This window comes from Protopterus annectens, chromosome 12.part0, assembly GCF_019279795.1.
Source record: "Protopterus annectens isolate FY-2018-M chromosome 12.part0, PAN1.0, whole genome shotgun sequence".
Classification (NCBI taxonomy): domain Eukaryota; kingdom Metazoa; phylum Chordata; order Ceratodontiformes; family Protopteridae; genus Protopterus; species Protopterus annectens.
The window spans coordinates 372301110-372315707 of record NC_056746.1 but is presented as its reverse complement, the minus strand read 5'-3'; the positions used below and the strand labels follow the sequence as shown (position 1 = coordinate 372315707).

The 14598-nt window shown below is 42.2% G+C and overlaps 1 protein-coding gene across 2 annotated transcripts in view; it reads left to right on the top strand.

Annotated features, from left to right (window-relative positions):
• AXIN1 (axin 1) overlaps positions 1–14598 on the top strand; it is a 1214366-nt gene that overhangs the window by 251392 nt on the left and 948376 nt on the right. For both annotated transcript variants that reach the window (XM_044089473.1, XM_044089474.1), the window contains exon 3: positions 3625–3765. In XM_044089473.1, the coding sequence (XP_043945408.1) occupies positions 3625–3765 (141 nt within the window). The remainder of the gene's footprint in view (positions 1–3624; positions 3766–14598) is intronic.

Here is a 14598-nt window from a genome sequence, read left to right as displayed (position 1 = left end):
CTCACCAATGAATGGAGCTGTAGCACAGGCTGTACATGGTGCCCAGTGGGAGGGAGTTGCATAGAGCAACCACTTTGGGCATCTACTGTGGTGTACAGTATCCTCAAGTTATGAGAACATGGATCACAGACTGTGTACCATGGCAGGACTAGCCACACGATGGTATAAAATATGGCTTTAGGTGATTCAGTTATGTTGACTAATGTTGCCAAATGGGCATTGATATTTGCCGGTAATAAGTGGGTTGAGGACCCGGCCTACTCTGACCTATGCCAAGGGTGTATGTGCCCTTGTTGGCCAGTGTGTGCCAGCAGCCCTAGGTCAGTAAGCTACTGCCCAGACGGTGTCCAGTTGCCCAGTCTGGGTTATCTGGGATAGCTTTGTTGAGCGAAAACTGGATGTAAAACCAATCAACCTGCCAAACGTGAACTAAGAATTGCTACACTCATTGTAGGTTCACTGACAGGATGCAACTTAGAAGTAGATAGCATGATGATATGGAGGAGGCTGGACATCCCAAGTATCAGAGACAAGATGAAAGGGCAGTGCAGCAAAGCCACTTGGCTTGGGATCCAGAGTCTACTACGCAGGCTAGAAATGGTGTAGAAATTGTGATGAGAGAGAGGCTTCAGAAGGCAGTGAGGGATGCCATCAGAAATGGTGATGGACTCATGGCAATCAGACTCCAGTCTAATGATAGCCAGTAGTCATAATCTCACAAGATCCTACATAAGAGTGACCAACATGCAACACAAGTAGACTTCCTTCCTGTAAGTAATGGAGACTGGGCTAGAATCCGTGATTGTAAAGACATCTTCAGTGAAAAGTCGCCCCACAGCACAAGCCACTGGCTGCCAAAATCAACTGCAAGCAGTGGTCAGAGAATATTCTAAGGTCAGTGAAGACCAGGATGAGGACCTGGAAGTTGACTGGAGAGAAGGTACAACAGTTCAAGGAATTACTCAGGGGTGCAACACCCCAAAAAGAGGATGAAAGAGATGGAGTTGAAGAAGAGTGAAAATGCCTCAAAATGGCATGTGTGAGGGCTACAGATCACTTATGTGGCCAAACCAGGTATGGAAACAAGGAAAGCTGGTGGTTAAATGCAGAAGTCCAGGAAGTAATCAAAAGAACAGAGGAGTGCAGGAAAAAGTGGGGGATAGAAAAGACGGACTAAGCTAAGAAGGAATACTGGTTGGTTAACGCAGAGACTAGTAAAGTAGCAAAGAACAGGGCATCAGAGGCACTCTACCAGCTTCTGGAAAGTGACTTAGTAGGTGGCACAAAGAAACTTTATCAGGTTGCAAGGCAGAGATGAAGATAATCAGGCACCGTTCATAAGGAGTGTCCGCAACAAACTGCTTACAGTCCACAGGACATCAAAGGCATATGGAAGGAGTACTTCCAGAAGCTTCTGAATGAATAAAGCCCCACAGAAGCTGTAGTGCCCCAAACAGCATACAGTGAGAGAAGAGGAGCCCACCTAAAAAGAAGTAAGAACAGCACTAAGGAAAATGAAATCAGGGAAAGCAGATGGATTATTTCAGGTTACAAGAGTATGATAAAGATACTAGGTGAGGTACAGGAAAAAAGTAAAAATGGCTCCAATAGGTACTTATAGCAGTGCTGAGAGAAAGGTGTAACCTAAATGACTGAAGAATAAGCATACTCTTGCCAGTGTACAAGAACAAAGGGGGCATCCACAACTGTGGGCAGTACGGTGGTATCATACTCCTTTCACATTACATGAAAGTTTTGGAGAGGGTGATTGATAAATGCATATCAGCAGTTCGAACTCGGATCAGGATGCAGCACAACTGACACAATGTTTGCAGTGAGACAGATAGTTGAGAAGAAGCTAGAGATGAGGAAGGAGTCCAATTGGGCATTCTTAGACTTGGAGAAAGGATATGACAAGGTTCCAAGAAAGCTGATTTGGGCAATCCTGCTGTGATTCATAGTCCCAGAAACATTGGTAGAATTAGTGCAGGCACTACGTACAAGGACCCAGTGACTCAAGTGCGAACACTGTTCAGTCTTGCACAGGAGTTTCCAGTGGAAGTGGTAGTTTATCAGGGGTTCAGCTCTGAGCCCACTGCTGTTCATACTGGTGATCAACTACATCAGCAAACCGGTCAGATGGAGCAGATCAACAAAGTTGCTGTATGTAGACTATATGACATTACAGGGAGACTCTGAGCAAGAACTTCAGCAAAGGATAGGGGAAGTGATAATGACAAAAAAGAAGAAGCTGAAAATTTAGATAGAAGGGAAGATAGTGGAACAGGTTAACAGCTTCAAGAATCTGGAAGGGGTGGCTTAGGAGAAGGGAAATCTAAATGAAGAGGTCAAAGCTAGAATTAGAGGGGCTGCAGCCAACTGGCGTAGAGCATCCAGGTGTAGTGTATGACAGAAGAATGCTAAAGAAGCTGAAAAGTAAGGTGTACAAAACAGTGGTGCAACCAGTGCTATTGTATGGTATCAAACCCTGGGCAATAAAGGCAGAGCAGATGAGTAAGCTAGAGGGGATGGAAATGGAGTGCCTGAGACTGGTGATAGGATGTACACTGTGGGACAGATGAAAAAATGAGGACATAGGAGCAGAAGCCAAAGTAGCTCCAATTGCGGAAAAGATCAGAGAGAACAAATTATGGTGGCTTGGGTGCATGTGCAGAAAAGCAGAAGACAATCTGGTGAAGATGATTTGTGACAGATAGGAAGAAGGCAGTAAGAAATGAGGGTGTCCAGCAAACAGATTTATGGATTGTGTGAGAGATTTGCAACAGTCAGGTATAAAGAAGGCAGGAGTGTGGCACTGAATCGAGAGATGCCAAAAATTAATACAGCACCCCAACCCCATGTAGAAAATGGAGAAAAAATAGGTTGTTGATGATTCTCTGACTTTATTAAAAGTTTTTGGAAGCTCTCTCAATGACTTCTTGATACAAGTGCAAGTGTCTTTTTTTTTTTTTCTTGAAATTTTACTGTTAGCTGTTGTGTTGCATTACATTTTGAGATGTGTTTAAATTGATGCATAGGCTACATAATATTTACTTTTACCAGAGAGTGCTCTCCTGTTGACATGTTTGCTTATACCAGCTGGACGTTAAAAGTTCTCACTTTCTAATTGTTAAACTTTTGCTTTTATAACCACTTATTCCATATTAAAGTTTTTTTTATTTTAAGGGAGGTAGACTGGACTCTGGTACCCATTTTCAAAACTGTAAAATATTGAAACAGAAGCAGTGACTAAAGCACTGTGGAACATAGTTACATAGAACTGTGGAACATAAAACATAAGTGGTTTACTAGAATCAGCTGGGCTAATGAGAATTTCCAGGCATAAATGTGCTACCAGTATTGATAACTCTATGTAATGAGGCAGTTCTACAGTACACAACAGCTGCTGAGGAGGGCACTCCTGACAAGCATCAAAAGCAGTAGAGATTTCATGAACTGTAACTATCAAGACTTAGAAATGTTGTCTTCTCATCCCATGATATTAAAAACCCTAAACATTTGTGGAAAAAATAGTTTTGTTTGGATTGCGGTTACTGCACTTCTAGAGTGATTAATACCAAAAATTTGCAAACAATGCTTACAGTGCTTTTGTATTAATTTTAGGCATGGTCACTGGAGAGAACCCGTTAATCCCTACTATGTCAACACAGGTTATGCGATGGCACCAGCTACTAGCGCCAATGACAGCGAACAGCAGAGCATGTCAAGTGATGCAGATACTATCTCGCTTACTGACAGTAGTGTGTAAGTAATTGCACCTGAGAGTACTTGTTTCTAACATTTTTAGCAAATGGGTAATTTTTGACAAATATTCTGATATAGGATTGCAGGCCATAGAGTTCTTAAAACTTTACTATAGAACAGTAGTGTGTAAGTAACTGCTTATGAATGCTAAACTAATATATTGTGCTTGTTACAGTTCATGTATTATTTTTTTTTCTTTTACAGATAAGAGAGCAAGGCAAATTCTTGAAGAATATATACTTAAACCTGATAAAGAATTTTGTTGTGGGCATTTCCTTAAAGGGTCAGACATTAAGCACATCCCTATTAGAACTGAATTAAGCAGTGGTGTGCAGCAGTTAACATTGCTGTTCATGGTGCTTATTTCTCCAGTTCACTTATCAGTTTGGTTGCCTTTTGAGAGCATTTTATATTTCCTCCCTGTGTCCACATGAGTTGCTGAATATTTGTTTCCTCGCACATGCCAAAGGTGTGGCATAGGTGAAATGGTGTTTCTCTAAATTGCCATTGGGTGTGGCACTGTGAGACACTGAGTGTATGTGCATTTTTGCAGTGGGTTGGTACTCCATTCTACGATAGTTTACCTTGTGCCCACTGAATGCTGGGATAGACTCCAACTGCCCTGTGACAGACACTGAATTGGATTTATCAGGTAAAAAGGCATTGTCAATTTTATGTCATGTAAGGCGAATAATGGATCATTTTACCCAGAATTAATAAGCCCGTGATGTCTCTAGAGAAACAGATGTACAACTTAGATGGAAAATAGCTTGTTTAAATACAAACTCTTGTCCATCCTTTCAGTCTTTTAAGGACTTAATTTATGCCTTGACCATGTTTGTAGGAGGGAATTGAAGTGGGGGTTGATGTGTGAGGGCGAGGGCTGCATGTCATTTGAAATAGTTGTCATAAACAGGGTCTGCAAACAAAGATTGTTGTAAAAGTGCGTAGGCAATGAGGTAACATCAGGGAGAAACTTTCACACTGGTTAGGCTGTAATATATTCCATATAAGCCTGTCATATATTTATTAGTAGATGCACATTTTTTTCTGTTATAGGTACATGTAATATGTCATTATTACTAAAGTGGGCAGCCATAGTAAAATCTGATACTGCTTCATGAAGGCAATTACCAGAACATTTGACTTTCCAGGACTTTTGTATGGCTGTATTAATACATTTTGCCAGATCTGTTTGTGTAGCATTTTTAATCCATTATGTTTGCAATTTCCTGTCTTTAATGAAGTTGTGGTTTGAGCAAAAAGAAAAAAATAGTAGTAGTAGTAATAGTAATGCTAATAGTAAAATGTGATTTGACTGCAGGAACCGGTACAACATGCACTGCAGACATTTTTGGCCTGTAGAATATTCCTGGACTGCCAAATCCTAGCCTAAAGTCCAACAATTCACTGTCCCAACAGAATACACCTATTTTTTTCCTGCACTAAAAGGTTGTGTCACAGTGACACTAAGCTGTTTTAAAGTTATAGATTTGGTATGTGAGATCATTCTTTTAGATGGTCTTTGTTGTCTTCTTCCATACTCAATTCTAATTCTCCAAGTCTTTTTTTTTTTTTTTTTTTTTTTTATTATTAATTCTCTTTTGTTAGAATGCATCTCATGAGCAGCAGTGAGGCTTTCTCTTATTGAGTGCCACTGTGGTAAACAAATCCTATGTTTCAGATGGAGACTTGAAATGTATTCCTATCAGGTGGCCCTCACAACACTCAGGAGTGTTCCATCTGCATGGAATGTAATAGCAACTAATAAAAAAAAAACATTAAAACTGATAGAAGATTGCAGAGGCTGGAATAAGCTTCTTTTTCAAATCTCATGAGTCTAGGGCTTTTAAATTTTCATAAGAGCAGTGTGAAACTCCCTTAGACAGCATACTTCTCAGATGTAAAGCTGGAAGAACTTCAGAGATGAGTGAGGCAGCATGGTGATTCTGTATTAGAGATATCTGCTTTACAGCATCAGGGTGAGAGGTTCAGTCCTAACTTGCACAGTCACTGTCTGTACGGAGCCTGCATGTTTCCCCCATGCTGTGTAGGTTTTACTAGAGTATTCTAGTTTCCTTCCAGTTTTCAGAAAACATGCTAGTTTATTGGCTAGTCTGATCTTTCAGTATATATTGCAGTTAGCCATACCATTGTGGTCCAGGTCATGGCTGAATAGGAACTGAGAACCAGTTCACTCACTTGATTAACAAATGTATTAGGAAACCAAGAGCAGATATCTAACACAAGCTATGTACTCTTGCTATTACTGAGTCCTCTTCTCAAGTTATGGAAACTCTTGAATGTTACATGGGTGCATTTCTGTGGGTGCATGACAGTATTCAACAGCTGTATATGTCTAGAGACACATTGTTGAAAGCAAAACATCGTCTGAAATGTCCGTGATACAATGTGCGATTGTGGTACAGCAGGGATTGGAGAAATTGACCCTTTCCCGTCTATAGTGAGATCTGATCATTAGTATGTATAATTAGTAGGAGGGTGCAGCCTCCCACATAGGAGATGCCCCCTCCCCCTCCCCAGCATGGATGATGATGAAGGTAGCCTGTTCACTGTTTCATGACCAGAGGATTTCAGATTTGGAGAGAAAACCGTTGTGCCTAAGAGAAGGCTAACAAACCAGCAGTCCCCCTCCCTCCTTCATCTGTAACCCTCAAAAAGGGATGTTTGGTGCTTGTGAGACAGTGTAGTTAACTTTCTAAACTTTCGGATGTAGTCAAGTATGAGTGCTTGTGGACATCTTATGGTACTGTGGCCTCTTTAGCCAGGAAGGTAGACAAGATATTTTGTCCAACCAAGGTCTCTTCACAGCAAATGAAGTTTTTTCAAGCCTTGAAGTCATAATTTTGGCAGCAGTTTCAAAAAGAAATATTATTTCCGATTTGCCTGCTTAGCTTTGGATAACACTTTTTTAGTCTCCATGCTATCCATGAGAGCATTGTGTTAGTTCATGCAAAGGTAGTACTTTCATTGAGATGTTTGGTGTGAAGTACACCATTCTGTTTCTTATAGTGACTTTGAGACTTCTGGCCTAGGCATCCACTGCCTTCAGAGCTGGCAACCTAATGGCTAATGTAACAGACAGGTCTGCCAGGGTGGCTGGATCTGGCACAGCCATGCTGTTGTACTCTGTGCTTTTCCTCACTCATGTTGTCAAGGATGTCGGAGCATCTGTTATAGAGTCATTAGAGCAACAAACTAATACTTCACAGGAGTAAAATGGAATACTTCAGTGTTTTGTCTGTAGTAAACCATGATGCAATGTCTATATAAGGATAAACACCCTGATTTCATGCACCTTATGAATAACGCATTCTGAAATCACATTCACAAATCATTTCAACCAAATAAATAGCTACATTTATTGAATAAATGGAACACTTCATCTTGGCTAACTTTAGCACAGATCCATTTCTACAATGAATAATTTGTTTTTTAGTGTATTAAATTTTAATGGAAAATGTTATAGTTTTAACAGTTCTTGATGTTTTGCACATTATTTTAACTGTGTTTACTTTAATTTCTCCTGAGATGGTTTTGTTTTGATTAGTAAGAACCAAAACCAACCCATTCACCACTTTCAGGTCAGAGTTCATGATGGAAATGTATCAAAATTTGGAGTTTTTTTCTGGCGTATGCTATAATCATTTCTGTTAATGTCACTGATGAAGGTATATGATAATTCTCAAGTGCCTTCCCACAGTAAATAGCACATTCGTTAAACACAAAGTAATGTTTAATACGTGTTTTGTACTAAGTTTCATGAATACATTCTGTCAGACAAACCAGTATACAGGTTTGCATGGAATGGGATAAGCTTCATTACATCGTGGTGCCCATAACCTATTTAAAAATTCACCATAACTGAAGCGTCTGTTTGTAAGATAAAAATTTAATAAGTCTAGCCAGTAATGGCCAGGTTCTGTTACTGACATACACTTAGAAAGTAAAGTATACAGATATAAAATGGTTACTTATTCATTCATTCTAAGATTTCCTGCTTATTTTCTTCAGTTTTGGGAGAAATTGACAGTTTCCTGCATTCATTAGAGATAAGGCATTGAAACTAAGCCTTGATAGGATGCCAGGCTGTCGCATGTGTATTACCTTAACAAGAGAGCAGATGTTTTTCATTTCTCTCCCTGCAATTTTTTAGTAAATCAACAGTGATAAAATGTGGTATGAGATGGAATTCATTTATTCCAGCCTAGTACCTGAAGCTACAACAGTCACTCTTATCTAAAGGTTATTTATATGTTTTGTGTATTTTTGTTACTGCATGGGAATGGGGAATCTGTCATTTTTTTTTAAACAGAACGTTTGCGTATTATGTTGTAAACAAAAGATGTTCATCGTGTTACCCTGCTGCAGTCATCACACTTGGGTTAACCTGTCGTCAGGCGGTCCCGCAGTCGGCCGGATTTCCAAAGTCTTGGTCCGACGTCGGTTGCTGTCGCCTCATCCCTGACGTCAGTGCACCAGGGATACATATATTGCAACCGACGCCATTTTCTTCGGTCTTTCTTGCCGCGTGGTGCCCGAAGCAGAAGCAGTTCGCAAGTGCCGGTCGGCCGACTCCTGAGATTTTCGAATTCAAGTTTCAGACCGAAGTCTTCTATAAAGCTAAGTACCCCGTTGGGGAAACTTTTCTTGCCTCAGACCGATGTCAGAAAAAGTTAACAATTGTATTTCTTGTGGGAAGCAAATACCTCATAAGGATTTTCATTCTTACTGTATACCCTGCCTAGGCCCTGATCACGACGTCACTTGTCGTTTTTGTGCTAGATTTAATAAACGCACTATTAAAAGACAATTTGATTTCGCACGACACTTTTTTGGCAGAAAATTTAATTATAACATGCCGTCGGAGCTACCGACTACCGGCGTGCACAAAAAGTGCAGGGATAAGGATCCGACAGCCCAGGCCTAAGCCCAATTCCGAGGCCTCGGTTGAGCCAGTCTCCGGTTCTCCGATTATCAGTGAGGCTCCGACGCAGCCTCTGACTACCGCAGTTGAGGAACCCGAGACCGCTACGGAAATCTTGACGGAATGTACTAGGCCGACGCAGCCTTTTACTTCAGGCCCTGCCGATGACTTACCTCCCAAGGACACCGGTATTTCTGAAACACCTTCACTTTCTGAAGGCGTTTTCAGACCGACGACTCTTACAGTCAAAACGTTTTCCAAACCGAAGATGCCTTCCAAATCGAAAAAAGCTTCACTTCAGTCTCCTGTTCAAGGCCCTATGCCTAAGAAACAGATGCTCAAGATGGCTGAAGATCTGATTTCTCTTATCAGGGGTTCCCAGCCTCCTCCTGACAAAAGGCCTAGACAAGAGGAAGAATCTGCTTCCTCTGAACAACTGTCTATTTCTTCGGATTCCTCTGAAGACCAAGACTATTCCTTCTCTCCTTATGAAGATTCTGATGCTGAGGACTCTATTCCCTCAGCTTCCCCTTCAGAAGATTACTCTTTTGGGGAAACTTTACACACTATGAGGGAACATTTTCACTGGGAAGGTCAGGATTACTCTGATTCCAAGAAAAGGCTCGGAGAGTTTCTTTTACTCCCCCAACACAGACCTATAGCCATCCCTCCTGTTTTGGACATTGTGGATGATGTTTATTTAGAATCCAGTTTCAACCCTGACTCTCTGCCTCCTGCCTCAGCCAAGCCTGACAGATACTACAGAGTACCTGATTCCCATAAATTCCTTTACAAAAGCCCAGTAGCTGACCCAGAGACTATCTCCCAGGGTCCCAAGGAGGCTAAAGCTTCCATGGCTAAAAATCCAGTACCTTCTGAAAGGGATTCAAGAGCACTAGACAGATGGGGGGGAAAAGGTTTACACCTCAGCCACTTTAGCTATGAGAGCTCTAAACTGTCAATTTCATATGCTTAAGTATCAGCAATTTCTGATCTCTCAGTTAAAACAAAAGATGACAACCCTTCCTCAACGATCTGAATTGAAAGAAGTACAGGATTTGTTGCACGCCACCGAGCAGGTGGGCAAACATACCTTACAATGTGGGTTTGATTCTTTGGAGGCATCCTGCAGAGCAGCGGTCACTGGTTCAGTTATACGTAGGCATGCCTGGTTAAAGGAACAAAGTCTGCCTGAACATGTTAAAGCAAAACTACTAGATGCTCCCTTGCAGCAGGATGTTCTTTTTGGTGTTAAAGCAGAAGAAGTTTTAAAGAAAATGGAAGATAAGGCAAAATCAATGCAGACAGTCAAAGATTTCCTACAGGTACAACCCCCTCGCTTCAGCAGAAACTGGCCAACCAAAAATTGGTCCTTTCCAGCCACTGACAGACCTCAGAGGGGTAAATACAGGTGCCCAAGGGGCAGAGGACAACCACAAGCTCAGTATAAACCTCACCAATGGACCACTTCCACCCAGAAGGGAGGAGAAGACAGGTCTCAAGCTACCAGAAGGCAGACTCAATGACTTGCACCTCAACTGGCCAAACAAAGCTCTCTTGTCAGCCCCCCTGGGGGGAAAACTAGCATTATTTGTAGACAATTGGCACATAGTCACAAAGGACAAATGGGTCCTAGACATAATTTTACGAGGATACAGATTCCACGTTCACACCTTGCCAATAAAAAGAGGAATGCCAAGCCTGCCACAAAATCAAAGGGCAGAGGCTCAAAAACAAATTACAGCTCTCATGGCCATGAGAGCCATTCAAAGGGTGCCATCTCAAGAGCAAGGCCAAGGATTTTACTCAAGACTATTCCTAGTACCCAGGAAAGAAAATGCTTGGAGACCAATTCTGGACCTTTCAATTCTAAACACTTACAAGTTCCCAAATTCAAGATGCTAACACTACAGCAGCTACTTCCCATGTTGGGCAAGGAAGCATGGCTGGTAACGTTGGACCTCAAGGAGGCATACCTGCATGTTCCCTATCAGACAAAGTTGCAGAAGATACCTCCGTTTCATTGCAGGTTCAACCCATTATCACTTCTCTGCATTGCCCTTTGGCTTATCTACGCCCAGAGTATTCACAAAATGCCTGGCACCAGTAATTGCATACTGCAGACAAAGAGGAATTCAAATATATCCATACCTGGACGACTGCCTCATCCAAGCAGAAAGAAAAGACATTCTCATACAACATCTGACTTTTGTGAAGCATCTACTAAATTGTCTGGGGTACACAGTAAACGAAAAGAAGTCAAAACTAGTACCCTCACAAAAAATGACATTCCTGGGTGCCAGCTTGGACACAACGGCCCAGAAGGCTTATCTTACACCAGACAAGCAATTACAACTGACTCAATATTTCAAGACAATGGGAACAAAGACCCAATTAACTGCAAAAAAAATTCTGCAGGCTTTGGGCTTCATGGCATCTTGCATTCTGATAATACTATTTGCAAAACTGCATATGAGGAAATTACAGTGGTACCTAAAAAGCGTATGGTCTCAACACAGCCACAGCTTGGACACAGTGATATCTCTCATTCCCTGCCTTCAACAGGAATTTCTATGGTGGGCACAGGCATGTCACCTCAACAAGGGTCAGCCTTTCACCTTGCCCCCACCCAGGCAAACTATCACAACAGATGCTTCAGACTATGCCTGGGGGGGCTCACATGGCAGGGCAATGCATTCAAGGCCTATGGACTGCAGAACAAAGAAAACTGCACATAAACCAAAAAGAGATGCTAGCTGTACAGAAAGCTCTGACAGCCTTCAAGGATCTACTACAACCTGGACAACACCACAGTAATGTGGTACATAAACAAACAAGGGGGCACACATTCCTTCCCTCTTTGCAGGCAAGCAATCTTATGGAACACAGCTCTGACCTACCAAGTCCAGTTACAAGCTCACTTCCTGCCAGGACAGAAAAACACATTGGCAGACAACCTAAGCAGAAACATCAAAGATCCCCACGAGTGGAAGCTAGACCCACAGATATTTGCAATGATAACTCAAAGATGGGGGCCTACCAAATATAGACCTGTTTGCCAGTCCTCAAAACTACCAGCTGACAAAATTTTGTACAAGGACATTCCACCAACAAGCTTGGAAAGTGGATGCTCTCTCCTTCAGTTGGAAAAACCTGACAGCATATGCCTTTCCTCCATTACATCTTCTCACAAAGGTTCTTTTGAAGGTCAAAAAGGAGAAACCTCGAATGATTCTCATAGCCTCAGACTGGCCACTCCAGCACTGGTACCCACTATTGAAGAATATGGCTCACAGTCCACCATGGATATTGCCTCAAATGCCTCATTTGCTCACACTGCAAGACAAGCAGATTCTACACAGCCAGATCAAAACCTTAAACCTGGCTGCATGGCAAATCAATTAAGCAGCCAGTCAGCCAGCCCCTCTTTCACAAGCAGTACTGGATGTTATTCTAGAAGCCAGGAGGCCAAGCACCAGGAAGGCTTACTCGGACAAATGGAAAAGGTTTTCTGCTTGGAACCAAGCTAAAGGCCTAGATACAACTCATCCTCATATGCCTCACATTCTGCAGTATCTAGCTGAGATGTTGCATAAAGGACTTTCCTTCTCAATTAAAATCCATGCTTCAGCTATTTCAGCTCACTACGACACGAATCCACCTTTATTTTCAAATCCACTCCTAAGGCAGTTCCTCAGAGGGGCAAAAAACATTAGACCACCTAGAAGAGCTCCTACACCTACATGGGACCTCAACTTTGTTCTGGAAAAACTAACATTACCTCCCTTTGAACCAGCTTTTTCTGCAGGCTTTCAGTTCCTATCTTGGAAGACTGCCCTGCTCCTGGCAGTAACTTCTGCTTGGAGAGTTTCAGAATTACAGGCACTTATGGCAGTGGAACCTTTCCTCATTTTTCATCAAGACAGAGTTTCTCTACGAACTAATCTTTCCTTCATGCCTAAGGTGGTTTCCAGCGTAGCTTTAAATCAAACCATCCATCTACCCACTTTCTTCCCCAATCCACAGAACAAAGGTGAGATACTCCTACATTCCTTGGACATTCACAGGCAGCTTTGATATTACTTGGATAAAACTAAAGCTTTCAGAAAAACTGACCAGCTCTTTGTTTCCTATGCTACAGCTTCTCAAGGGAGGGCCATTTCCAAGCAAACCATTTCTAAATGGATAGGCCACTGCATACGATTCTGCTATACCCATCATGGGAAACCAGTTCCTCCTACCATTAGATCCCACTCTACCAGGGCAACAGCAACCTCTACAGCCTTTCTCAGGGGGGTTCCTACCAAGGAAATTTTAGAAGCTGCAACTTCGAGTTCTCTACATACCTTCACCAAACACTATCACTTACCTCTTTATTCTAAGTCCAGGGCAGGCTTCGCCACTGCAGTTCTGCAGGGACTCATTGCCTCCTCTAACCCTCTATAATGCCTCCACCCTACCTTAGCTTTGGGACTCAACCCAAGTGTGATGACTGCAGCAGGGTAACACGATGAACATAGTACAGTTTTGTACCTACCATAAATGTAGATGTTCGCGTGTTCACCCTGCTGCAGTCCAGGTTACCCTACCTCCAACCCCTCTGATCTACTGGCTAAACCTCTGCTATGCCTTACTGATGTATTTGCTTATAGCTGAAGGGTTTTTGTGTCTGTACAGTGTTCTCTCTTTATGGTACTGATTTGGATCACCCTTTTGGGGGCACCTGATATCTGGAGCAAGAAAAACTGAAGAAAATGGCGTCGGTTGCAATATATGTACCCCTGGTGCACTGACGTCAGGGATGAGGTGACAGCAACCGACGTCTGACCAAGACTTTGGAAATCCGGCCGACTGCGGGACCGCCTGATGACAGGATAACCCAAGTGTGATGACTGCAGCAGGGTGAACACTCGAACATCTACATTTATGGTAGGTACAAAACTGTACTTTCTCTTTGCATGACCCTGGTGTCCATATATCTGTTTGGGTTTAATTTTTATTCTGAGACCCTTATTTAAAAAAAAAATTGTATTTTCTGGTGTTAAGGTGTTCCAGATGTGCCTGTTCCTAATCATTTATGGAGTAAATTACTGTTAATTGTCTTTTACCACTTTTAATTATTGTATCCTTGACTGTTATTTTAGTTTATTTAGTTAGTTATATTTTTGATGACCAGGTTAGTCCCATTAGTTTAGCAGTCTCTTTTCAGAGGGGGTCCAGGGTGGTATTCAAACTAACTAAAGGAAATGTGAGCCAAGTCATTGAGACAACTCCCCCCCCCTTTTTTTTTTGATAAATTCATGGCATCTTTTACACCCACTTGAGCTAACACCAACTCAGGCAGATGTGACCTTGACTTAACATCTCATCTGAAGGACAGCCCCCTCTTGTACTTCACTGCACTGTGAGTTGTGCTAAATGTGTCCAAGTTCCTGGTGTGGGACTAGTGCCCTACAGTCTCTTGATCTTCAGGCACCAAAGGTAAGTGTGCTACTGGTGGACCCCAGCCATAAACAAACTATACAATAGAAGGAGGAAGCTACTAAATGATAGAGCAAAATCCCAAAAAGGGAAGGCATCACTGATCAGTACTAGCAAAAAACTACAGGCACTCATAAAATTGTCTAAGGCCAGCTTCGAGAGAAATATTGCACAGGACACTAAGGATAATCACAAGGCTTTCTTTAGTTATGTTAGGAACCTGGGTGGTAATTCCCAGATATGCTCAGAATTAGTCCAAAATGACAAAAAATACACTGAACCCACAGACATTGCCAACATCCTAGCTGACAGGTTCAGTGCAGACCCCCCCCCCACCAAAAGGGTAAATATCTATCCCAGCAGAGTGCTGCCCCCCTGACATCTCAGATGCTCAGGCAAGTGCC